This window comes from Cynocephalus volans, chromosome 2 (genome assembly GCF_027409185.1).
Source record: "Cynocephalus volans isolate mCynVol1 chromosome 2, mCynVol1.pri, whole genome shotgun sequence".
Classification (NCBI taxonomy): Eukaryota; Metazoa; Chordata; class Mammalia; order Dermoptera; family Cynocephalidae; genus Cynocephalus; species Cynocephalus volans.
Window position 1 is genome coordinate 225,286,756 of NC_084461.1, and position 26,813 is coordinate 225,313,568.

At 48.2% G+C, this 26,813-nt stretch overlaps 1 protein-coding gene across 1 annotated transcript in view; it reads right to left on the bottom strand.

Moving 5' to 3' along the window:
- Nucleotides 1–26,813, bottom strand: part of WDFY4 (WDFY family member 4) — a 265,260-nt gene that overhangs the window by 15,980 nt on the left and 222,467 nt on the right. The window contains exons 47-53 of the mRNA XM_063086948.1: nt 20,650–20,692; nt 19,347–19,466; nt 17,302–17,419; nt 16,452–16,561; nt 5,333–5,486; nt 2,914–3,005; nt 479–691 (exon numbers count right to left, since the gene is read on the bottom strand). Of these exons, the coding sequence (XP_062943018.1) occupies nt 479–691; nt 2,914–3,005; nt 5,333–5,486; nt 16,452–16,561; nt 17,302–17,419; nt 19,347–19,466; nt 20,650–20,692 (850 nt within the window). The remainder of the gene's footprint in view (nt 1–478; nt 692–2,913; nt 3,006–5,332; nt 5,487–16,451; nt 16,562–17,301; nt 17,420–19,346; nt 19,467–20,649; nt 20,693–26,813) is intronic.

Consider the following 26,813-nt stretch of genomic DNA (forward strand, 5'->3'; position numbering starts at 1 on the left):
TCTAGGTAGCTATTAACTTAGCCTCCCTGAGCCCTAGTTTCCTGATCATAAAAGAATCCCTCCTACACCCAGAGCTTATGAGAGGATCCAATGGCATAATCACGCAAATTACTACATTCATTGAGTGCTAATCATATTTCAGGCACTTTCAAGCACTTGATATATCTTAACTCAATGTATACAATCCAGCTAGGTAGACACATACATAAAGAATTAAATACCATGTCTGTCACATACATCACAGATGAATATAGCCTTCACCATTACCATTAGTGATGTCATCATCTTTGTCAACATCAGCTGACAACTGAGGGTAAAGCCCGGATATTGAAGGCCCAGGAAGATGACTGGGCACCATTTTGCCCCTCCAGCCATCTCCCTCACTTCTATCCCAAGAGAACATTCTCACTCTCTCCCACAAGCCCATGTTACACACACTCTTTTGAGAAAGCAAGACAAATGACGTGGCATGCTGTACCTGTTTGGGCACCTGTCCAAAGTTGCTGACAAACCCCAGGATGGTGCTTTTGATCAGGGGGTCACTGAGGCTGCTAAGGTCCACTTTGTTGCCGTAGAAGTAGGGGTGGAAGGTATTAACAGCCTCCACTGCAGCTGGCCCCTGCTGCTTGTACCCAAAAATGAGGTCTATCCAATGGTGGAGGTTGGCACTGACAAAGTCACTTTCCAGAGCCTGGAACCAAAACCCAAAGAGCATGAAGACCCAGGCCCCTCATGGAGGCGTGCACCTTCTACACAGACTGGAAGGGACGTGTACTTCAGGGTGCTGGCTCTGCACAGGAGAGACAATTGATGGCTCTTTGGGCTTGATGAAGACAAAGTGGGCAGATGAGCCAGGCACCCGAGGGCTACCCTATTTCTGCCCCCGGCTAGTGGCAATCAGATGTGATTGTTCCCACCACCCCAGTTCATCCACTCCATAAAGTGACCATGCATTCAGAATGTCTATGTGGTGCAGGTCTGGAAGCCACATCTATATGGAAGAGACTGATTGAAAATAAAGTCTTGGCATCTTGTGAAGACCTGACATAAGAAACAGAGAGAGCCGATTCTGACCAGAGAATGTCAGGGGTTTGAGACTAAGTGTAGCGGTTAGGAAAGCCTGCTCAGGGGCAGACTGGATCTGAGCACTGCCATTTACATGTTTCTTAACATCTCTGATCCTCAGTTTCTCACCTGCAAAAGCACTCATTCAAACATCCCAGTTGGTGAAAGCCACATCCTCACCTTGCTGGTGCTGTAACTATTTTCTAAGACTATTCTTCCACCTTATCAGAACTCCCAGGCCACTTGCCCCCTGTCTTCTTTGCAATGTCTCAGCACTGTCTATCTTCAGCCACGTCTGCATCCAGCTCAGATGCGGTGGTCCACCATTTCCATAACACTCTGGTCAATATCTCTTGTTATGTTATTGAATCGTGTGTGCCTTTGTCTTTTAACAGACAAGGACTGATGCTGCCTACAGGCCAAGTTCATCTCTGGCCAAAGTCCTCAAGACCAGTGAGCTGTGGGAGGGATGACCACTGTCACTGGATTTCCAGAGGCAAGGGTAAGCCAGGGAGGAGTCTCCCCTGGCCAAGGGAAGAGGATGGAGGAAAAGGCACAGGTTTGTTGTCACAAGTTAGGTCTGTCCAGATAATTTTTTCTTTTTAGGAATAATAAAACTCGCCCTTTAAAAATGTACAGTTCAATGTGTTCTGATAAATTCATGGAAGTCATGTAACCATGACTGTAATCAAAATGGAGAAAATTTCCATCAACTTGGAAATTTCTCTTGTATTCCTTCTCAGCCACTCTCATGCTCCAGACCTTAGTAACCACAGATTTCTTTTCTGTCCCTGTAGTTTTACCTATAAATGTCACATAAGTGGAATCACATAGTATGTAGCTTTGGCTTCTTTCCCTTAGGAGAATGCTTTGAAATTCATTCATGTTGTTTTATGCATCTGCTCCATTTTATTGCTGAGTAGTATTCCATTATGTGGATGTATCATTTGTTTATCCTTTCATCAACTGATGGATATTTGAGTTGTTTTCAGTTTTTGACTAGTTTGAATGAAACTGGTGAATATGCACAAGTGGTTCTGTGGACATGTTTTCATTTCTATTGGGCAAACATCTACCAGTGGAATTGCTGGGTGATATGGCAAATGCACCTTCACCTTTAGAAGAAACTACCAAGCTTTTTCCCAAAGAGGTGTACCATTTTGCTTTTCCTGCCAGCCATGTATGATGTGTTCCAGTTGCTCCACATCCTTGCCAACTCTTGGTTTTATCTTTTAATTGCAAGCCACTCTTGTGGTTGTGTGGTAGCATCTTATTGAGGTTCTGATTTGTTTAGGTTTTCCTGATGACTAATGATGTTGAATATGTTTGCCTGTGCTTATGCTAACCCAGATATTTGATTCAGTATGTGTGTCCCCAAATGGCTTCTGTCCTCTACCCCCATCAGCTATTCTGGATAGCAAGCCAAGTCCTCCTCAGTCCTAGAAAATCCTTTGGCCAGTGGGACCTCCTCAGAGCCTCCAACGCCCTCTGAGCCATTCTGGGCACCATGGCCCAGGGTGTGGCCCTGTTTGCAGGGTTGGCTAAGGACACCAACTTGCTCTTCAGGGCATCCAAGAAGAATCTGAGCTCACTTCCCCCTCCAGTGATGCTGTCAACACTCCAGCACAAGGGCAAAGCCTAGCAGAGCTCTTGAGACAGCCCAGACTCAAGCCTTTTCCTGTCAAACTTAAGTGCAGAACTCCCCTTTTCCCCCTTCTCTGGGTTCTCCAGACATAAAAGCCTCAGAAGTGCTTATCACTCACCCTCCACTTGGACAGAAAGCTTCCATGGAGACTGCAGGGATGCTGAGGTCCACATCAGGACACCAGGGGTTCTGGTGGTACTCACCTGTCTGTGTAGGCTGATAAATTTCTGAGGGTCCCCATCAGCCCAGGGAGGGAGTTGCACGTCCCCTAGCACAGTCCCATCCTGCATGCAGCCTGAGTCGGATGAGAAACAGGAGAGAGTTGGGTAAATGGGAGCTCAAACTGGGCTAGGAGCCAGGTGATGTTAAGACTGTGCTGTCCAAGGTTGCTGATTCTACGTAGGTCAGAGTGTGAGTTGTGTCCTGCGCAGGCCACGCTGCTTCCTGCTGCCTCTATCTGGAGTGTCCCCATCCTCATCTGCTTGGCCTCTAGGCCTCTGTCTCCTCCACAGAACCCTCATCACTTCCCAGGTGGTGCAGTGCTTGCTTCACAAGTCCTGAAATGCTTTCGGTGCCATCACTGCTGGTACAACTTCCTCTCCACTGCACTCTCCTTTTCGTCTGGGTGCTTTGTACGCATACTAAAACAACAAGGAGAAGCAGTGACAGCAATATGAGCTGTCACATGCGGAGCACCTAACTCTGCTGGGCATTAGCTACATCATCTCACTGAATCTTCATTCTACCTCTAGAACTCATGCATTTTCTCTCCATTTTCAAAGTGAGGACAGCAAGGTCTTTAGAAGGCGATTCCCCAGACAGTAAGAAGAGGAGCTGGGACTCCAGCCCAAGTCTCTGTCCTCCCCACCTGCACAACCTTGAGTGAGTGGCTTAACCTCTTTGGGATTCAGTTATCTACCTGTACAATTGAAGGTGATTCCAGGAGTTACCTCATACGGCTAGTATGAGAATTGAAAGAGAAAATACACATAACATGCTGAGAATAACACCAGGCACAGGAGGACTTCTCAACACACATCTGCTATAGCCTTGCTCGGACCCTCCAGAGCCTTCATGGTGTGGCTGGAACAAAGGCTCTCCTGCTCTCTCTGGCTGCAGAGCTGGGCCTGACCTGGTCCTCCTTGTCATTCAGTCTCAGCTCACCTGCCACCTCTTCAGACAGGTCCTTCCTGGGGACCAGAGGAACACAGGTCCCTCAAAGTCACTCTTGAACCATTTTCCTGTTTTCCTCACAGGACATCTCAGCATCCAACAATATTTCACTTATTTATCTGTCTGTATTTTCTATGCCCTTCCCCCTCCCTGCCCAGAATATAAACATCATCAAGGCAATCCATCCCAGGAGCCCAACTAAAGGCCCAGTGCCTAAAAAAGTATCTGTATACAGTAGGTGCTCAATAACCATTTGCTCTCTGGACTTCCCCGAGGACACCTGTTCTCTCTGCCTCATGTGTGTCATTTCCAAGACAGAGCTGTGCTCTGGCCCCAGGCTGCTCAGCCGGCCCTCCTCTTGGCGCCCACCATGCCTGACTTACTGCTGTCATGGGCCTCGTTATGCTTTGTGGGGACTTTCCATTGGACTTGTCCAGTTCTCACCCCTGGTGTGTGTGAGACATCTGAGACTCTGATCGCTGCCGAGGCCACAAGTTCCACGGATCAGGCTCACTGGCATGGCCTGGGCAGGTTATGCTTGGAATGCTCTGCAGGTGTTCTGGCTGCATAACCGGGGCTGAAAACCACTGCATGAGGGTTTGCAGGGACTAATCTCCTCACCTATGCTCCCCCGGGGCCACACCCAGCCTGTCTCAGGGACAGCCTGTATGTGCTGCTTGGAGGAGGAAGAAGAGCCCGAGGAAGGGGAGCTCTGCGGCTTAGAGTGTGTTGGCCATGGCTCACGAGTGCTCTCTGCAGAGCGGCTGATCCCCAGCCTGGCCAGCAGCCACAGCTGCTCCTGCCCCTGGGTGGAGAGCTTGCCCACATCCTGCCTAGCCTCTGGGCACACATCTCTCCACAAGGCGCCCTGACTCAGCCTCCTATACATCTGCAGTGGAGGCTCTTGGTCCACGTGGTGACCAGGGGACCTGCCCACTCGGACCTGGACTTTTTACTCTTCCTCTTGAGAAGAAAAATGGCCTGGCTCATCCCGGGCTGGGCCTGGAGCACAGGAGAGGAGGAGCTTCTACCAATGCCTGCACAGCTGCCCTAGGACACCCCCCACAGTTGGCCTGAAGATATAGCATCTCTGGGTCTTGCTCCCAGAGCCCAGATCAACCCATCTGTGGGATGTGGAGGAAACGGGGCTGGTGAAGGGCAGGGCCAGGCCTGGGCTACTCTCCAGCGCTTCTGCCCCCCCAGCCACCGTCTCACTGTGGATGGAGCCTGGGGACCCTCGGAGGAAAGGTCACAGCTGGGACCTGGCTCAGCGCCATCCCGGCAGCCTGCAGCCCAGCGTCCTTCCTCTGCAGCCACCTTTCTTCCAGAGCTGCTGCCCAGTGGAGACCTCATGCCAACTGCACTGGTCCTGTGAGGGGCTTGTGTATTCACAACTGAATGCTGCAGGAAAGGGAGCCCCGCACCCCGGCTGCCCGGGCCTGCACTCACCGAACTCCACCGCGTTGCAGTTGGTTAAGAACTCGGGCAGGTAGAAGAACTCCGGGGTCAGCTCCCTGACGTCGCTCATGTTCTCCCTGGAGGCAGACTCCCACGCGTTCTTCACACTGTGGAACATTCTATCCGCCACATCAAAGCTTCCACCCTGTGGGAAAAGGGGCCAATGTGGTCAGCCATGTGCACATGAGTCTGGTGGCCAGGCCCGGCCACTCTGCCTCGAGGGCAAAGGTCCGCTCTTAGGCTCTTCCAGTCTCTCTCCCCACACACACTTGTTCCTCAGTCCCTGCAGGTGTGCCCTGTCTCTTCATGCATGGGTTCATGCGGTCACTCTCCGGAACCTTGCACCAGAGCTGTGAGGAGGGATGCACAATCTGCAGTGATCTAGGGATCCGTGTTTCCCCCGCGTGGAAATCTGAGTTCAGATCACAGGCAGGAAAACCACAGTTGTTCATCTGACCATCCCCTGAGTTTGCTGAGGACCAGCCCTGAGTCAGGCACTTATCACAAAGCAACAAGGATGACGGCACTCAGATGTGGCTCTTGAGAGGCTCACAGTCAAGTGCCACAGACAGGAAATAAAGAACCAAATACAGGACAAAGAGAAGAGTCGGACATTCTACATTGGGGGTCAGCGGAAGTTTCCTGGAGAAGCTGACCCGGGAGGTGACTCTGGAAGCCTGGTGTTGGGAAGCTGCAGAGTGCTCTGAGCAGAGGGCAAGCCTAGGCCAGGAGCAGGGTTGAGAGGAGAGCTGGTCAGGTCAGGGCCCTGGTGACGTCAACATGGCATTTGGTGGGGAGGCGGGTGGGTAGGGAAGGGCTTTGGGCCTAGTGGTCTCAGCATTGACCAGAGGGAATATGTCTGAGGATGGAGAGCTGGAAGAACCAGAGTTCAAGGGGCAGGAGGCTGGTCCTAGAAGAACAAGGTGCCTGTAGCACCTGCCAAGGGCAGCCTCGCTTCCTAGGCCCATCACTGCAGGTGGCCTGATGCAGCCCCAGCTTGGTGGTCAGGCTTGGGCCAGGTAAGACTTAAGGCAGATGCCTTCCCTGGATGCCCTGGTCCTCTCATCAGGTGATCTTGGGGGTCGGGAGGAGGCAGAGAGAAGCCTCAGACGAGATCCTGATTGGAGAAATGAAGATGCCAGGGACAGGGGATTTCAGGAGTTTCTGAAACTGGGCCTTGGGTCCACTTCAGTTTAGGGACATCCCAGAAACATTGTCTCCCTGGGATTCAATAATTCATGTGTCCGCATCAAGGCTGAGCCTTTGTTTAACAGGAGCTTTTCTTCCTTTCTGCCATCTTCGGCAGAGCACACCTGTGGCCTCAGGACCAAGGGTCAGAGTGGCAGTGGCCTCTGCTGCTCTGATCGGCTGCCTTCACTTGTCAGAGGGCCGACGATTCTCATCAGCATTTGGGGACGGAAAGAAGGGTCAAGAAGGGCAGGAGCCTTCTTTTGGCCTGTCTGTCCTGTGCTAGAGCCTTGAGAGAGCTGCACGCATACATAGGTGATCTCGCTTACTCCCCACAGCAGGTGCATTAGGAAGGAATCAGTACTTCCCTTTTGCAGACCAGGAAACGGAATCTCCTCAAAGTGTACTGATTGTCCCAAGGTTGTCAAAACAGTGAATGGCAAAACTGGCCAAACCCGTAGAGGCAACTCCGAAGGGCAAGCTTTGCCCCATGCAGGACTCCTGGGGAAACCCCGGGACCTGGGGCAAACTTAATCTGCTATGTGTGGGCCAGCTCTTTCTGGGAGGGGAGCACCTACCACACACCTGAGGCAGGCTATACCTGGGCCTCCTGGTGGGCAGGGATTGGCTGGCCAAGTGTTCAAGTCAGATTTGAGGATCCAGTGAGATCTGTGGGTCATTCTCTGCACAGGGACAGGGACACCATGAGACCCAGTTACCTGTGGGGTCTCAACCACACACAGCACACAGGCAGCTTAAGGATGTGTCTCTTCTACAAGGTCACTTTGCTCTTGGTTGAAATTAGATGACGTCCACCATCAAATTTAAATTTAAATGGAAATAAAATGGGGGAGGGGGTGCCTAAATAAATCTACACCCAATGAGTCAGTCATTGAAATGTATTAAGAGCTTCGTGTATTTAACCTACAGCCTGAGCCTTACATCTGCGGGAGATTGATGCCTCCTCTCAGTCCTGTTTCCCTTTTGCAGCTTTTATGAGTGCTGATGGTAATCTCCTGAGAAACAATATGATTTGGCAATAAAAAGATTACCTGTATTAAATAAAAATAATATATACATATGAAATATTGTTAGTGCTACAAATCTGGTTAAAGATATTACCACAAAGAAAAATGTTGTTTTTTTTCACAGCTGTCTAATGCATTCTAGCAAAAGTAATATCTTTAAAACTTAAGCCTGTATTATTTATAAAGGAAGCAATAACTGATTTTCCTATTTCCTAGATTAATAAATGTATTTGCATACATTTGTTTCAAAATTAATGGGTTTTCTCACTTCTGCAATACAAAAGAAAACAGCAAATTCCCTAGAAGAAAAATTGGAGGTGCTTTGTTACTTGTATGTAAAGTCTGTGTGAGGACATAAACTCTGGTGGCTGCCAGCAGTAAGTCCCAGCCAGGACTTGATTCTCAGGAAAGGGGGAAAGGAAGATAGAAGAGAGAGGAGGAGAGAGGCAGAGAGGCCCAGTGAAAGTTTACAGAGTGCCTACAGAAGGAAAGTCCAAAACCAAATGAAATAAAACAACAACAAAGTTAAGTCTAGAGGTTGGAAGAAAAAGTGATCAGAGAGAATTACTGAAGCAAGATCTAGTCGTGAATCTGTTCTGTAGATATTCTTGAATACCGAGAATAATGACTCCTACCTACATCTAACATACTGGAAAAAATAATAGCGAGTTTATGGTTGTCAACAAAGAAAGTCTCTTATTAATGGAAGATTTTCTACGTGACATTCAGGCCAGAAGACAGTGAAGCTAAGGCTACAGAGCTCTGAAGCAAAAAGGCACACAGGTCTTTGCCCAGCTAAGACGCCACTCATATGTAAAGATGCCTGAAACGTATTTTGAATATTTAAGGGCTCAGAGATAATAAAACCCAGGTATCTTTCTTCAATTAAAACACTTTAAGAGGTGCTCAATATCACTAAGAGACAAATCAAAATTAAGAGCAAAATAATGGGGGAAAAATGGCTGGCAAGGACTGTGGCTGGACATTGACATTAGTTAAATTCAGGAAAAAGTTCATCATTATGGGACATCGATTAAAACTGGAAGCACCCTTAAAGGAATGTTCTATATGACAGGCACTACTCCTTCTGTGTGAAGACACAGAGTCTACCTGCTTCCTTGTCCCCAGACAAGGAGTTCAATGGCTACATTCTCAAGCACTTCTCCAACATGGGTAGGGAAAGTATGAACAACATTTAATTCTTGACCCACGCCCATAACAAATTCAGTAACTGCCTGTGCTCAAGGGCACCAAATGCACGGATGTTTTTATAATATATGCAAGAAAGTCTTTTCTTCCCTCCGGGTGGGACTGACCCAAATCAACCCACTGACACATCTAGCTAATGGGACCAGTTTTATGAGCAGGCTGACAACTCATTATCACTGCAGATTTTCTTTCTAATAATCTAAAAGCATCTCATGCAAACAATTCACTCACAAGATGCCACTGATCTATCTGTTGATAGATAGCAGTCCCTTGTCCATCAAAGAGAGTGCACAAAGAGGAAAGCACTTTGGCTGCAGAACCAGGAAGTCTTGGGCGGGAATTTCAGTGCTCACTCACTTGCAAGATGAACACAGTGAGTTTCTTAATCTGCCCATTCCCTCTTCTGCAAACCTTGGACGATTGTTGTGGGTATGAGAGCAATAGTATGTGTGCATGTGGGTGTATATGTGTGCACATGAGTATACATGCGTGCATGTGAATGTGTGCACGTGTACGTGAGTGTGTGAATGTGTGTGCATATGAGTGTGTGTGTGTGCATGTGAGTGTGTGCATGTTTGTGCATGTGAGTGTGCATGTATGTGATGTTTGCATGTGAGTGTGTGAATGTGAGTGTGCATGTGAAAGTGTATGTGCATGTGAGAGTATGCACATGTGAATTGTGATGTGTTTGCATGTGAGAGCGTGTGCATGTGAATTGTGTGCATGTGAGAGCGTATGCATGTGGGCATGTGTGTGTGTGCATGAGTGTGTGTAAGTGTGCATGTGTGTGTGCAAGTGAGTGTGTGCATATTTGTGCATGTGAGTGTGCATGTATGTGATGTTTGCATATAAGTGTGTGAATGCGAGTGTGCATGTGAAAGTGTATGTGCATGTGAGAGCGTGCACATGTGAATTGTGTGCATGTGAGTTTGCATGTGAGAGCGTGTACATGTGAGTTTGCATGTAAGAACGTGTGCACGTGGGCATGCGTGTGTGTGCGCGTGAGTGATGTACCTCACGCAGTACCCTAGGCACACAGAAAGAGGTGTTGAGCAAATCTGACCCCTACGTCATTTTCCCTTCCAGACTAGAAAGGGGGAGCAATCCTGGGCTCGCACCCCAATCTGTGCATGGGGAAAGCAACCAGGAGCTGAAAAATCAAGAAAGGGGAGGTGGGTATGTGGGAATATGAGCACGGGTCGGATCCTCTCGTGCTGGGGACAGCTGTGGGTTAAGAGTGGGACACAGGGAGTGCACTGTCAGGGCAGGTCTGAAACAATCCCACCACTAAGAAGTAAAGGGGCACAAGTGTGAGGAAAGAGAGAGCTGCACACAGCGCTCCGTGGGTTTCTGCAGAAAAAGTTCAGGCCCTAACACCCTATACAATAAGGCAACAGCCGCGGGTCCCGCCCTGTCTGGGCAGCGCATGCACTAGTCCAGCTGTCTTGGTCAATCTTGCTCTCAGCTGAGGATTGGCTGGCCCCAGAGTAGCTGTTAGCTCTCCTTCCCATATGGTGTGGCCCTTTTCTAAACAAGTGACACCCACAAATCATGTGGAAACACATGCTGCCTGCTATGAAGAGGAAAGCAGACATATAGGAGCACTTAGAAATGGCCCAAACTGCCCACCATCTACTTGTTTGAAAGGATGAGAAAGTGGGGCTCAGTTATTTGGCACTACCAGTTAGAAAGTTCTAGAGTCAGCAGCTTATCCCAGGACTGTCTGACCCTACTACACATGCCTTTCCCAATGCTTCCCATTGAGTCTGTATAATAGTAATTACACAGAATTAGAGACCCTGAAGGATCCTGGGCAAGTCACAGTTTGGGCCCTTCCAGACCCCACATCCTCACGCTGCAATCAGGGCCAGCTGGAGGCTTCTGAGTCCAGCCCAGCAGACCCGGCTGCCTCCGGCCTGAAGACGGCAGGCAGGGGTCTCACAGGTCATGGCACAGACCCAGGTGCTCTGGCTTCCTTGTCTCCCCCTGGCACACACTCTGCTCTGACCCAGCGCTAGCTCCCTGGGCCTGCCTCCACCAGGAGCTCCCAGGTAAACAGCCAAGATGGGCCAAAGTGCTACCCCATGGTTCTCGGTTCTCTCTGCAGTTAGCATCTGTCTTACACAAAACCCAGCCATCTCACCTCAGGTGGTTTGGAAAACTCTTCCCCACTGCTGGTAATAGCTGACTTCACACGGGCTGTGAGTTAATTAACACAGCACTTTATTTCTCTTTCTTATTAAATGAAGCAGCAGCAGCAGCAGCAACCATTGCCGCTGCATCCTTGCTGGGCACAGGCCGCCTAGCTAGGCCCCACCCAGGCTGGGTCTGATTTCAGGCCTGAGAGAAACTGGTGCTCTTACTGCGTAGAAACAGATGCCTGCACTGGGGCCCCAGCCAGGCATGGCCTCCTGGTGACTCACAGACATGGGCTTCAGGCAGGCAAGACTCCCAAGGGCTCCAGCACACCTGGGCTACAGTTGGGGAAGAAAAGCCCCCAGCCCTGGCAGACAGCAGCTCGCACTGCCAGGGGGTGGGGAGAACAGAGTACACAGTTGACAGGTGCCTGGTCACGCGGCCTGCATGTGCCACCTGTTCACATCACACAGGGCATGCATATGCCATGTTTATTGGATTGTAAGACTTTCTCATTGTAAGAGCAGATTTGGGGCAGGAAAGCAAACAAGCACAGCAACGATAGAGGGATCATCAATTTTAGACCAGCCCAAACTTAACAGCATCTAAATGTGAGGGGAATGAAGCACCCTTTCACCCGGAACCAGAATATGCGGCACTGAGACTGTGTGTGGCTCCCATGCTGTCAACAGCTCTCTGTGTAGTGCAGGTGGGCAGGCCACAGAGCCCAGAGAGCCCCATGTGTGCCATTCAGCAGCGATGGCAGAAGTGCTCCACCACAGAGCCACCACGCTGCATGCCGCTGTGCACTGGGTGCACCAGGGGCAAGTGGCACACATGCTGCAGTGCTGTGCCTACATGTCACGTTGCAGGTGCATACCCATGTGTAATGTCCCGTGAAGAGTTCTGAACCATTCAACTGGAAATATGATCTTGAAAATGTACAGTGGAACCCATTGCATCTCCATTGTTATTTTCTGATGGACCTCAGGCCAGCAGTGTGACCTACTAGAGACTCAGGAGCCAAGATTAAGCACGGTGCCCTCTTGTTGGAAAAATACAAAATTAATTATTTCAGTAGCTTGCTTTGCCTTTAGAACAGAACCTGCTTATTGTATCAGCTTTACTGATAATCAACTGCTCTACTCCCATGATAGAGTTTGGATGTGTTGTCCCCCCAAAATTCATGCAGAAGAAATCTGATCCCCAATGTGACAGTGTTGGAAGCTGTTTGAGTCATGGGGGCTGATCCCTCATGAATGGATTAATGCTCTCCCTGGGGGAGAGGGGCCTGAATGAGATCTCGCTCTATTAGTTCCCATGAAAGATGGTTGTGTAAAAAGACCCTGGCACCTCCCCTCTCTCTCTCTTGCTTCCTTTTGCCATTTGATCTGCTTGTACCTGCCAGCTACCTCTCATTTTCCAGCACAAGTAGAAGCAGCCTGAGGCCTGTGCCAGATGCAGCTGTCCCAGAACTGTAAGCCAAATAAACCTCTGTTCTTTATAAATTACCCAGTCTCAGGTATTTCTGTTACAGCAACACAGACTACATCCCACTTTTGTAAACATGCTTGCTTATCGCAATGACTACTATACTGGCTACATGAATGCTGAGAGAACAAAACTTAAAAGAACCCAAAGGAGTCCACCTATAAAAACCCTATAAGACCTAAACTCAAGGCTCAGATTTGGAAGCGCTAGCTCATCTGGGCCCACTGGCATAATAAACTACCTGACTCTCCAACCCTCTGAGTGCTGACTGCTCCTGTGTTGAAGTCCGTTCCATAACACTCTTGCAACCTTGTGAGGGGCCAGTGAGATACTGACACATGTAAGGCCCAACAGTGTTCTCAGTGGCACTATCCACAACAGCCCAAAGGGGAAAGCACCCCAGTGTGTGCTGGTGGATGAGCAGAGAAAATGTGGCAGATGCATACAGTGCAGCATCAGCTTTAGGAAACTCCAATGTGTGCTAAGGCATGGACAAAACTGTTAAGTGCAAGGAGCCATCATAAAGGAACAGACGGTGCATGATAATGTTTACATGAGACTCAGAGTCGTCAAATTCATAGAGGCAGAAGGTAGAATGGTGGTGGCCAGGGGCTGGGGGAGGGATGATTGGAAAGTTAGTGTTTAATGGGTACCTAGTTTTAGTGTGGGAAGATGCAAAGTTTTGGAGGTGGGTGGTGGTGATGGTTGCACAACACTATGAATGTACTGAATGCCACTGACCCGAGCACTTAAAAATGGTTAAAAGGGCAAATTTTATGTTATGCATATTTTACCCCAATAAAGAAGTGAAAAATAATGTTTTAAATAATACATGTAAGGTACTTAGCACCATCCAGGCCCACGGTAGGAGCTTAATGAGTATTAGAGGCTTGTGCTGTCATGAAAAACAGTCATTTCACCACGTCCTTTATTTCACCAGTAAGGAAACTGAGTCCCAAAGAAAGTCATCTGCTCAAGGTCAGGCACAGCAGAGACCAGGACACTGGGCCCTGAGCCCCAGCCTGTCCCAGGAGTGTCTCCACTCTGGCTTATTCACGCTGGTAGAGGAGAGGCAGAATTGGCTTATGCAGACTGGGAAAGTGTGCACTTCCTCGTGCTGACTCTTAAGTGCACACCGGCTCTGGTCTCCACTAAGTGAAGAAGTCCTCTCTGCACATATTCCACTCCCTTCCCCCATTTCTTACTCTTCCCCACTCCATGATCCACGCTGAGGTGGGACGTCAGCACTTCTGGCTGTCGAGACTACAGGAGTCCCCTTTCCTTGTCACCACAGTGGGTGAAGCAAACATCTCTTGAGAAGAAACAGGCCTGCCCTTGGAGTCCTGGTGGGATGGAGGGGAAGAGCTTGACTTTAAGAATATGCCAGAACATTCCTAAGGAGGTCTGCGAAGACCCTAGGACTCCCAAAGAGGAGCTGGGCACATCCCCCCACAGATGTAACCTTTGTATCCATTCCCTTGAGAGCCAAAACGCATCTTTTGTTCTAGGGAAGAAGCAGGAGATGGCTGGATCTTCTGCTGGCTTCAGAGGCTTGGGGGGATTACGAACCACTAGAAGAGCCATTTAAATGTTAGGAAAGTGGGACCAATTCAGAAGCACACATGGAGAGGCCAAATGATTCCAACTCGGATGGTCCAATCTGCTGAAGACAGATTTGAGCCCAAAAAACTGGGAGTCACAACAGAGACTTCAGTGTGGAGTCACTAGCTCAAACTAAGGTGGCTGCATTTGTGCCACCTAAAGCACACCAAATTAGCTTGGACCATCTCACGCTGGTTAACACCATCTCAAGCTAGTTTTTTTTTTTTTTTTTTGTCTTTCTCGTGACCGGTACTCAGCCAGCACACCGGCCATTCCTATATAGGATCCGAACCCGAGCTCCCAGCGCCGCACTCTCCCAAGTGCGCCACGGGGTCGGCCCTCAAGCTACTTTTGTGTGATTACCAAAGGACTAAACTAGCTAAGATAAGCTCAAACTAGTGATTAGCTTCAACTTGGCTGTAACCCAAATCTCCCCATGGGTTCCTGGCATACCTGTTTAGTCTGGCTTATGCTACCTTGGAATACCTTGCTGCAGTCCAGACTGCCTTAAATTAGCTTCAGCCAGAGGAGACCAGCTTGAACAAGTTTGGCCTGCAGTTAGTTGTCCTGTAGGGAACTAACAGTGATTGATCACCTGCATAGTGTCAAGATTTGAGCTGGGGCTTTCCCCACACTTTCTCATTTAATCTTCTCAACAGTCCATCAAGATGTGCATAATTAACCCTCACTTCCAGAGGTAAAATAACTTGCAGGAGATTTTGCATCTATTAAGCTGCAGATCTGGGATGCAAATTTCAGAGCTGAGGCTGCTTCAATCTCACTCCATCTCTCTGGATGTGAAAAGACACTTAGCGCAGGTAGAGCTGGGGCTTCTGGCTTTAATGCATTTGACCCAAGGAGCAGGAGAAAACTTCAAAAGCATCCTGAACATTTAAACACTGAAACTCTCTGGATGGAAAGAAGTAACAGAATCCAACACTATCACCATCAACAGTGATCGTTTCTTGTGGATTAATGAGCAACATCTGGATGGGATTGCTGGCATGGGGTACAGCTCTGGGACCATTTGTTTTCCAAACCAAACTTACTTAAAATGCTTGTTGCCTGAGCAAGGCTCAGGGGAAGCACATTTATTATTTTTGAGTGTATTTCCAGGGAGAGGGGGTTATACAGTGTCTAGACAGGCCCTGCTGTCAAGGAGAGAGAAAGCTGTGCCAAGAAACAGAAGACAGGAGGGTTTGGCTCCTTGTCTGCAGAAAGTGTCTTGACCTTGCCTACCTGTTCCTGCCCAGGGCTTGGGAGTTGGCTTTAGTGCTGACCCAGGGTGGCCTTTTTGTCTCTCAGAGTCAAGGTCCTCTGAGTGACCACAAAGAATGACCTTGCAGGTGAGGTCAGACAAAAACGCACGGTTTCTGGGACATCCATGCTCTTTAGAGATGAGGCTTAGGTGTCAGAGCAAGTCCATGTGTGTTCAGTGGCCTGTTGCCTACCGTGGCTCATGCCTTCCTCTCCATAGGATCCCTGCAAGGTCTGATCAGATCAGCCCATAAACTCAGGCCCTGTGATGGATTCATTCTGGAGTCGGCTGAGCCAGCTGGCTGCAGCGGGGCTACCTGAGGGGTCACCCCTTCAAAAGCTATGCCCCTGGGATAACGGACTCCTTGGAAGCAGGATCCCGGTGATGGCGTTGGGAGGGGAAGAGAGGAAAAGAATGTCTCAGCACTCACACAACACTGCCCATGAGAGACTGTCCCAGAAAGCCCATAAGCCTTGGACACCAGCGCCCATGCGGACGTCAGACTGGCTCACTTAAACTTGTTTAGGGTTGCCAGGTAAAATACAGGAGGCCCAGCTAAATGTGAATTTCAGATAAACAACAAATAATTTTTCAGTATAAGTCATTGTTTATCTGAAAACCACTGTTCATCTGAAATTCAGACTTAACTAGGCATCCTGTATTTTTATTTGTGAAACCTGGCAGCCCTCCACTGGTATAACAACGGTCTGTTAGTTTATGGGTGCATCCATTGGTTCTTCATGCAGCCGTTCGTTTCGGTCTTCAAATATTTTGTTTGTACTTAGCACAGATTTATGCATGCTGATGTCTTGAGTCATATTCTTTTCACTCTACCTCGTATTCATTTTTCTAATATTTGCCGGCCTGCCTTTCTAGTATCCAAGTTTCCTGCTTTTTCTTTCTACTAAATCTTCTTTATGTTAAGTATTTTTTCCATAAATCTTCTTCCCTATTTTCTAGAGTCTTTTGCAAGACTCTGTTGTGTAGGTTTAACTGATGAAGAACAGCCTGTCTTGGCTGGATGGACCAGAATCCTGGAACCAACATCAAGTGGGAATACTGGCTTTATAAAGATTGCATTTTTAGCAGTGGGGTCCCCTCCTTGTCCAAGCTCAGGTCCTGGTCTGTGTGATATAGCTGTGCGTGTGTGTGTGTGTGTGTGTATGTTAGAGTATATGGGGAGTGGGCAGCAGCTCACCTGCAGAGAGCAGAAGGCTTGGGTGAAGGGTGGCATCCGGACCAAGTAGGAGGCGATGATGATGGCCGAAGAATAGTGAGTGTAGTAGTGGCACTGGACAGTCATGTCTCCTGCAACAAAAGGACATGGCTGAGAAGTGCTTCCACATCTGAGCTGGTACAGGCAGCAGACATGCTGCTGCACCATGCTGGAAAACAGCATTAAAAAAACATGTGCATTGAAGTTAAGGAAGTGAATAGACTTAAAGAAAAACATTAAGGCAATAAGAATACAGGGGGCATGTGAATGTGGCAAGCATTGTAAAGGTAATGTGCAGGTGGACAAAGTTTGGGAACTAGATTCTAGAGCCAGGCAAATGCAGGCTCTGCCATTGAGAGGCTGTGATCTTGAATGAGGTGCTTAAACTCTCCGAGTTTAAGTTTTCTTCTCTGTGGAATGGACCATTGTATGTATGAACTCTATGAATGCAGGCTGGCCTGTGCCTGGTATAAAGAAAGTGCTGAATGAATGTTGGTCCTCTCCACCTTTGCCTGTCCCAGGTAGGGAGTTACTAGCTCTTAGCATGATACTTCTCCATTCAGGCTCCATGTTAGAATCACCTGGGCCATGCCTGACCACAGACTTAATTAAATCAGAATTTCTAGAGGTGGGGCCTGGACATCCCAGTATTTTTTGAAAGCTCCCCAGGTGATTCACTTGCGCAGCCAGGGTGCTAACCACTGAAGTAGAGACCTCTCTATTCAAATGCAGTCATTTGTAGGCTAGGTGACCCCTAAATCATTAGCAACTCTCATTTCAAGGCATTCAGATCAACAGCACTGCAAAAAACACCAAGCTGAAATCTACCCACCTTCAGTCTTCTCAACTTCTTTAAACCTCTGGATAAATTTCAGCTTCCTTTCTTTGGTCTGAGCCCCCATGGGCTTCGATAGGTCCCGGAAAATCTTGGGATTCGTCAAGTTCAACGTCTAGAAGGCAGATGTGCAGCTGGAGTTAACTCCCCCACGCCCTCTTGTGCCCCAAGAGTCATGCTCTTTAGTTTTATGGTTCTCTTTATTGGTTTATTGTCATCCGGTCTGAAGCCCTTCTGGCGATTAGCTGGTATGCCATGGTTTTATGGCCCCAGACTCAGTGATCCACAAAGACTTAATAGGGGAGAGATGGAAAATAAGAGGAGGGGAAGATTGAGTTCACAGTGAGCCTGTTCCAAGTTGACCCAAATCAGAACATGGCCACCAGTTACCTAAAACAGACTTTCAGAAGAATTCCTGTTGTCTAGGAGGCATTTGGCTCCTGCCCTCAATGGGGGCAGTAACTATAATTTACTCTCATAGTTCAGGGTCCTTGCTTAGGATCCAACTGGCTTTACAGGAAGTTAAAAATCACCTGTTTGGGAGGAAATGAGAGAGGCACATCCCCACCTTCCTGCAGGCCAATTCCCCTCTGGGCAGTGGAACCTGCTGCCCGCCCCTTCCCTGCCTTTGGGATACACAACACTGGAGATGTGAGGAGTCTCAGAGCCAGGTGTCCTGGAGATGTTTTCTTTCAGCAGAGAGGTTCTGCATGTTAGCAGAAAAGCCCAGTGCTCCCAGGGTTTGCATTTCTTTACAGGAGGGGGTGTCTCTATCTAGCCCTCTTTCTTTTCACTAGCAGAGAATCGCCACAGCTCCACTGGGGCACAGGGTGTCCCAGCTCAAAGGCCTGCAGAAGCCAGGGCAGGGACAGGTGGCAAGGGAGGGAAGCAAGCAGGAAGTAGCCCCTCCTGAGACCCTTGGGAGTGACGAAGGGGACACGTGGACACCCACATTCAGCTTCAGCTGGTCTTTGGTCTTGCTAGGTCAGAATTGTTCACAGTTGCCAGATCTCTTGATTTTCCAAAATATATTGGAAATCCAGATTTTCAGGAAAAAAAAACTCCCAATTTTTAAGTGCTGGTATGTAATCAAAATTTTAAATACATGATATGGGCTAAACAAAAGGGGTGCATAAACTACCACTTTGCAACAGTGAGCTAAAGCTGGGATTTGTGTGCCCCGAAATGCCTCAGCCTCAGAGTGCCCGTTAGCCCAGTACGTAGCACATGCAGCTGCTAAGAGAGGCTCTGCTGTGCTAAGTGTCTTTATTGGGAATGAGAGGTCACAAAAGATTAAGCCCCCTCTTCCACTTCCCAGCGTCTGCCGTCCCAGCAGCCTTAGACAGGACAGGACAGGATGCTCTGAACCAGTGGCCCAGCCACCTTCTGTCCTTCACACATGGCCCAACACATCTCTAGATGGCAGAGCCTGGGGTGTTGGGACACTGCTCCCTCGCTGGTCATCACCACGCAGGCACAGCCATCACCGTGGCCCAGCTGTGTAGTTTTCCTCCTCCTTTCCCTGCCTACTAAGGTCCAGGGGCAGAGGCCAGAAGAGATGAATGACCTGACCTTGCCAATAACTTCTCCTATTGCTATATGACTCAGTCCAGATCTTGGGTGAAGCCCAGATACTGTCATCTCCATTGCTGGTCAAGCTATAGGGAACGTGGTACATTCTCTCTCTTGCTCTCTCTGTTGATTCTAGGAACAGACACCATGCCACCTCACCTGTGACTACCTCTCATGGGTGTCAGTTGCCCTTGTTGTAGAGAGGAAGCCAGGAAGCCCTCTGGGGCTCACACTGGCAATTGTACTAGTCGTATTGATCGTCTCACAGGTGGGGCTGGGACAGGAAGCCAGGCAGACTCTAAGGCCACCATGGGGTCCAGAGATCTGAGCACCAAGCAGCCTTCAGGCCCAGGTCCCCAGGTGGAGGTAACTGAACCTCCTAGCAGAAGCCGTGTGCTGATTTTGGGTGTTCTAGCTACAGGGTAAGAAAGCCTCAGGACACCTGCGTAGGCTCCATGCAGATGCCTTACCTCTGAGGTGTAGTCAGCGAGGACCCAGGGAAACACTGGGTACTGCATGTAGTCATTGTAGGTCCTCCCGGCCAAGGTGTTGAGGTACATGAGATACTCGAAATTGCTGATGTCCCTTTTCTGCCAGAGGAAACAAAGGGAATAAACCAGACACACTGACATCCTCCTGAGGCCATGGGGTCTAACCCTCAGCCCTCGGCAGGAGACCCTGGCTCTGCTGGTGGGGACAGGCAGCTGGCATCGAGGTTGTTGCCTGCACATCTTGTGCATGAGGCAGTGCCCACACAGACAGGCACCCGCTGATTGCAGGGTGAACAGAAGCAAGTGTATTCAGGAGGCTCAAGTGGCCAGGGAAAATAAAACAGTGCAGCAACCCAAAGCCACGGATAAAACGTTCTTTTGTGTTAAATGTTGGATGTGATACTCAAAGGTTGGTTAAGATAATAGAACTAATGCTGGGGGTGAACTAACTGCTGATCCTTTTGTGGTTAGAAAACTAAGCAGAGAGAACATGGTAGTCACAGAGAAAGAGGCCCCCTTATGGATCTATCACCCCATGATCGCCAGGATTGATTTGCAGAAAGAGGCCCTCCCTAATGGGCTGCAAGATCTGTCTTCCTCTGGGCCTTTTCCCATCCCTGACTGCCTGGATAACACTCCCTCTTAGGGGTCCTCTGCCTTAAGATGAAGAGTCACAAATGGAGATGGGGACTGTATTTGGGAAAAATTCTCCAAGGCCATCTGGTGAATGAACAGTCCAATATAGCTGTCATCTCTGATATGGGATTTGCATGCTTAGAGTCACTGCTTTCCTCAGCCTGCTCTTTGGGAGAGGAATTTGGAGGTGAGTAACCAAGAGTTACTTTTTCATAATTCCTTGATTTCAATGACTGACACCCTTGGAGTCTCTTCCTTTCGCTGAGAACCTGAGGCTGAATGTCACCTCATCCCAGCTGGGAGCCACGTGCGTCCTCACAGGAACAAGCCTGACCCTCGTGCCCACCCCCACTCTTCTGTGTGTGTGTGTGTGTGTGTGTGCACGCGCACCTTCATGGACATGGCACACACACGTGCATGCACACTTGCACACACATGCTCTCTTATTCCCCAACTCTGACTCCAGTGCTCAAGAATCACCTTCCATCCCTGAGATCTTGTCAGGAAAATATTTGGGACATTTTGGTAAATTAAGAAAGCAAGCTCCCTTCTTGATTAATCTGCACACTTCCTCTCTCCATCACTGGTGCCTGAGCTATTTTCTGGTTTGTATTCCCAGGGGTTCCCTCTGGAGGAGCCACTGTACCTGCCACCTCTGCAGCATGGTCTTGTCAGAGCCGGGGTATCTCCTGTGGGACAGAAAACCATGGTGGTGACCAAATATCCCAAGGCAGGAACATGAATAGGGAGCAGTGGGGCTTTCAGGGCTTCGCATGGCCAGGGCATTGAGGAACGCTGCAGACTTCCCAAAGCATGCAGTGACACTATTGTCCAGGCTCCCCTTGCCCCACCCACCCTACTGAAGGTGTGTCCTTGCAGTCACCATCCCTCTACATGATGCAGAACATGCTGCTGCCTTAAGTGCAGGTGTGAAGAAGTCCAGGGCACATGTGGAAGCAGGCTCGGAGCCTCACTCACAGCCCACGCTGGACTTCCAGGGCCACATCTCAGCCTCTTTGCCCTGCCCTTGACATGCAAGTATAATATATGTATGTGGTCAAAAAAATGAAACAATATGGAAGGCTGGGAAATATGAGTCTCTAAACTATTGCTCGTACTCCAGAAGCACCCATGGTTAACAGTTTCTAGAGTATTGCCTGCCTGTATGCTTACACAGTTGTTTTTCTGATGGCTCATATGTGGGCTCATATCACAGGCACAGTTCCCCCTGCCCTGCCTTCCTGTGCGGAGACCAGCTCACGGGCTCTGCTGCGGTCCTTCCACAGCCGCAGGCCTCCTTGTAGGGGTGGGTCATCATCGGCTGACTTGTCCCCTGTGGTAGGCTTCATTCTCACAAACAATGTTTCCATGACCACCTTTGGAAATAAATCTCTGGATACTTTTGTGAGTGCACCCATGAGACAGATTTCTAGCCATGGTACTGCTGAGTTAAAAAGTGTGAGCATTTCCCATTTTGCTACATATTGCCAAATTGCTCTCTTAAAAGGCTGCATCGATTTACACTTCTACAATCAGGAACTGCAAATGGAACCAGTGAAACGCCATCATTGACCATTCCTGTAGGAAAGAGTCTCAAAGGGTAGCAAAACGCACTGTTGAGAAGGGTGTGGGGAAGAGGCCCCCCAGCTCCACCTGCAATATCCCTTCCAGTGAGCAGGGATTTGTAGAGCCCAGTTCCAAAGCCTCCACAGTGTCCCTCAGTTCATTTTCCAGCTCTGTGTTCTTCCTTGTCTCTCCATGAGGCTCTCCTTCTACTTCCAAGACCAGGTCTTTGCTCAAAATGTTCCACCAAACTAAACCAAATCGTGTCCCCTTGTGCCCTCCAGCCCCTCTGCCATGGTAATGTTCAGGGGCCCACAGAGCCCATCCCCCACATGCCCTCCAGGCTCCACCTGCATGGATCACACCAGGACCCCTCAGGCCTCAGTCTGGACAAGGCCTGGCTGCCCATGTGCCCTGGTGGGGACAGTGCCCACTCACCTTCCCATTCCAGCCCCACTGCCACATCACCTGTCCTAGGGTTCCCCAGCCCCTGCATCTAATTCTTTACTTGGCAGATTTCCCACAAGCAGAAAGCAACTTCCAGGTGAGATCCACCTATTCCTCCCTAATAGAGAAGTCATTTCTTTGGTCCATTTTATCCAGACAAACAACAGCAACAACAAACAGAGGCAAAACATGATCAAATGTATTGCTTCAGCTTGCAAAGCCTCAAGTGCAGATTCGGCTCTCCTGCTCCGTCTGTGACCCTACCACCTGCCCCCGTTTTGGGGAGCAGACTGCTCTTGAGGCTGTCACCAAGGGCAAAGCCCAGGCTGGAGACAGTGAGGGTCACCAGCTTGAAAAAGACATGTGCTGATCCTTCTGGGGCCACAAGCACGTGGAGTTGGCATGCTGAAGCCTGCTAATCTTGCTACTCGGCTTTAGAATTTGAAAGGGGAGTAGGGACAGGGGAGCAAAATGTGCCCGTTAGGGTCTAGGAAATGAGAGCCAGCCTCTGCCATCTTCCCTTTCAGAAAGGGTTCTAGAACTTTGCCTGTGGTCATCTGTGATGCTGCCATCAGGCAGAACAGTGTGCAGAAGAAAAGGATAAGCTCCAAGGAAGACCCATCATTCTCAGCACCATTGAAGAAAGATACCATTTCCAGCAGTGCGAAGACATCTAACCAAAGGTGAGCTGTGCTTTCTAAACATTGGTTTTAAACTATGTTAATCTGAAGGCAATGATAGAACTCTTGAAATGGTCTATGGTCTGGTGATTAACTAAATGTATTTCTTCAAGAGTTGATAAACTGTGTGTCCATCGTTATCCTGTCAATTTTAAACTAAATAAGATGCTGGAGAGGGCTGCTGGCTTGGGAAAAGCTTTGGAGTCAGAGAAACCTGGACCTAAATTCTACCTTCACCATTTGCCTGGGGAACCCCCAGCAAGGCAGCAATGCTCTCTGAGCTGCCATTAGCTCATCCTCTGACACACTGACCACACCTGTCGCACAGGAGTACAGGGAGAGCAAGCATGATCATGGGTCTGGAAAAGGTTAGCGCAGGGGTGGCCCAGGGCTCCCTCCTTAGGTGGGTTCTGGCAGATATTGATGTTGTTCAAGAGCAGGGGTGACTCTTTTCTACTCTGGGAGGAAGAAGAGATGCAGTGGCAAGAGGGGGTCCTGCTTCTGGTCAAGACCTGCTTAGCTCTGCCAACACCCTTCTGGGGGATCTTAGAATAATTGTGCAATAGGATCATCTGCTTTGTCAACACAGAGGACGACAAGCGGGGGGCACTCCTTAGGGTTTGCTGGGCATCTGCACTGAGTGACAGAGTCCGGCCCTGGGGTAACTCGGGGTCAAGTTGAGAAGAAGAGAACTCTGAGAAAGCCAGTGAGGGCCGCCTGAAGGAGATCTAGCATGGCTGCCCCTGTCCCCCGATGACATTGTGTCAACCACCACTCCCTGCCCCTCCCCAGAGCAGGTGTCTAACCTCTGCTAGCTGGTTGGCTCCCAAAGATGGGAAAGCTATCTCCAAATCAGGATGTGTGGGGGCAGCCAGAAGCGGTTCAAATTCTTCCTTATTTTGAGGGGTGATTTTTATCCATGCTACTTCATTTTTAATCAAATCTATGTCCTTCACCCTCAAGACGTGCTTTGGGAACTTGAGCATTACTGCTATGTGGCCGTGGGCCTTCCATACCACAAGCTTCGTAGTGTCAGTGCCCGCGGTCTGCCTCCCAGTTGTGCTTTGACACTGCCCATGGGACCAGCCCCACCTGACCAACACTACACCTCCACCTGGCCATGGAGCCAGGTCCCCAGAGTGGGCAGCACTGAGGGGTGAGCCATGGCACACCCCAAGAACTCATGCTTTCCCAGAGGGCTGGCAGGGTAGCCTGGAGTTGGGCCTTCAGAGGTGGTGGGTTAGCACCAGACCAAAGGGTCTCAGCCGAGGGACTGCACCCTCCCAGCCCAGGAAGGAGTCTGGGGGTCTCTGCCCATCCTTCCTTACACCTCTGGGACCAGGAGACTAGGTCGAGCCCAACCTGGCAGACATCTAAGGAGGGCCTGCGGGTTAAACTGGGCTCCTGAGCTAAAGAAGACATCTCAAAATCCCACTGCCTCTCCAAATTCTCCCTCTTCTCTTGCCTTTGCAAAACGGTTACAAGGACATGGTTAGTGAATGACACGGAGATTTCATTCCTAAGCTCAGAGGTGTCAGGAAAACACAAACCACAGTGAGAAGAAAAGTCCCTCACCTTGGCAAACTGGAAATGTATGTCTGCTCATGGGTTTGGGTTGTTTCTCAGGACAGGGCTGCAATCGTCTTGCGCAGTCTTTGCCTGGGGGAGGTTCCCCGGACAGGGAACACGTGTGGCGTGAGCTGAGCCATCCAGTGAGGAGCCCAGAGACTGTACTGAAAACACACCTCCTCCCTCCCTCTCTCCCCTTTCTGTCTCCTCAGAAGCAAATCCAGGTTGGCCTGAACTCTAATTTTCAGACCCAGGTCAATAGAGATCCGCAAGGAGACAGACATATTCTTTCAAACTGGGGATTTCCCCCTGGATTAGCAGTGTGTTGACCCTTTCTGATATACCTTCCTGTGTCTCTTCATTTCCCTCATGGAGGAACTTGCATTCAGTTCTAGACCTGATAGTAGTAACATTTAATAATTTTCTAACCCATTACAGACTGCAGAGTCTTTTCACTACTGTCTAATTTTCACAGAGACCTGATGAAGTAGCCACTGTCTCCATTTACAGATGAGCAGATGGATGCATGGGACAGGGGAGTGGGTACAGACCAGGCAGTATGACGTTTATTGCTGGTGCCCTCCCCTGGCCCGGTGCAGAGCAGATGCTGTGGACTTCACAGTACCTACTGGGACCATACCTTGCCCAAGGGCCATGACCCTGGAGATCAGACTCTTTCCTCTGAAGGGAAAGGAAAACAAAAGCAAACTAACAATAACAAAAACCTTAGTCCTGATTGCATTAAATGTCAGCTACCTGACAAACTAGTAATTGGTGTATATTTGGAAGCATTCCATCAAAAAATGAGCATTGATAAATTTACCAAATTGTTATTGCCTAACCATGCCATAACATGATGCTGTAAATGTATTAAAAGTCTGGAAGTTTATACAATATACAGTTCCATCCAGGTGCTGAAATTATGAGTGGTTTTAATTTTTGTAAGACTTCACATATCTATATTTTAAAATGTATTTATAATCTTGTACATTTGCTTCTTTAAAATATCAATTGTTTTTGTGTATCTGTGCTGAATTATTTTTACGTTATTTTTATTCTAATTTAAATTATGTATTTTTATGTATATTCTAATTAGAAATATACAAGGTAGTGGGATTTCAGGTAATTCTTAATTTTCTAGTTATCTTTATTTGCTAATTCATTTAAATCCATTTACTCTCTAAATCAATTGGTGTATTTTATTTTATTTTTGGATGAAAAACATAAAATAGTGGTGGTGTTCATATATTCAAACTTTTATAGTTAACTCTCTCATATTTAATGATTTCTTTTATATTTTTAAAATTTATTTCATTTTGCTTTTATTGTACTTCACAAAAATGTTTTTGCTTAGATTATTTTTGGATTTAAAATACCTTATTTATTTGCTAATTATTTTATTTATTTTCTAATTCATGTCTGTGGGGAGAAATTTAGAACATTTTTATTTTTTATTTCTCCATGTGAATTTTCTAATTTTTCTAAACTGTTATTTTATTATCTGCATAGTAATTTTAATACCTAACATGTTTTGCTGATTTTCTCAATTTCTATAAATTTAATTTAAAGGAAAAACAAAACTGAAAATAAAGACCATAAATACACAAATAAATATATTAACTGCAGACTTATTCAAGATTGAATAATATTGTGCCAAATTGGAAACAACAGGAAAAGCAAGGTCCACCAGACTCAGTATCGCACATTCATTCAAGAAGCAGATTTTAGAAACTATATATCAGCATTTAAGGCCATGCTGTCAAGTGAGAAAAAGTGATTTCAGAATTGCATGATTTTACGAACATTATAGTTACTCAGATTTAATAGTGTAAGAAGGGTACAAAGAGAAACAAAATTGCAAGTAATAATTACATTCATACAAACAGATAAAAGACAGCCCTTTCAAAAACAAAGAGCAGAAAAACATCTGGACAAATTAGAAGGAAGTCGAATGATATTTCATGGGACTGAATGCTATGGATGTAAAAATAATGTTTCCCGTAAAAAGGGCACATGTGGCTTTTTCCCTCTGTAGCAACGTCCACATCAGGCGGTTGCCATGGAGAGCCAGCTTTGTCTTGATATGCTAATGGGCTCCCACAGCGCTGCTGGGTACACCAGGAGAAAAAGCCCAACTGTAGGAATCACAGGGATCCGAGGCCCGGGTCCCCTCCACGTGGGACAAGCCAGGCCTGACGGGAAATCTGGGTGTCTTGGAAACGCTTTCAGCCTTGTGTCCCTCACTTTGTAGGCTGGCGTGGAGACTATGCTAATTACCTGCAGTGGCAAGTGTCTTGTTGCCTGGTGACAAAGTTTCACAGCTGAGGAGGAGAAACTGGAAGAACGGGGTAAGTTTTTGCTCAGGTGGTGGCTCTGCATTTATTGATTTACTTTAATGTTGCCAAACAACAACTGTTTTAAATTCTGCTTTTTTTCCTCTCCTCCTTTGAGTAAGCAACTTTGGAAATGCCTGTTCTCTTGGTGTGCTTTATTTACAAACCCCAGACACCAGCTAATGCATTATTTAGCAGAGGAGGAAGGTTGCCTGGAG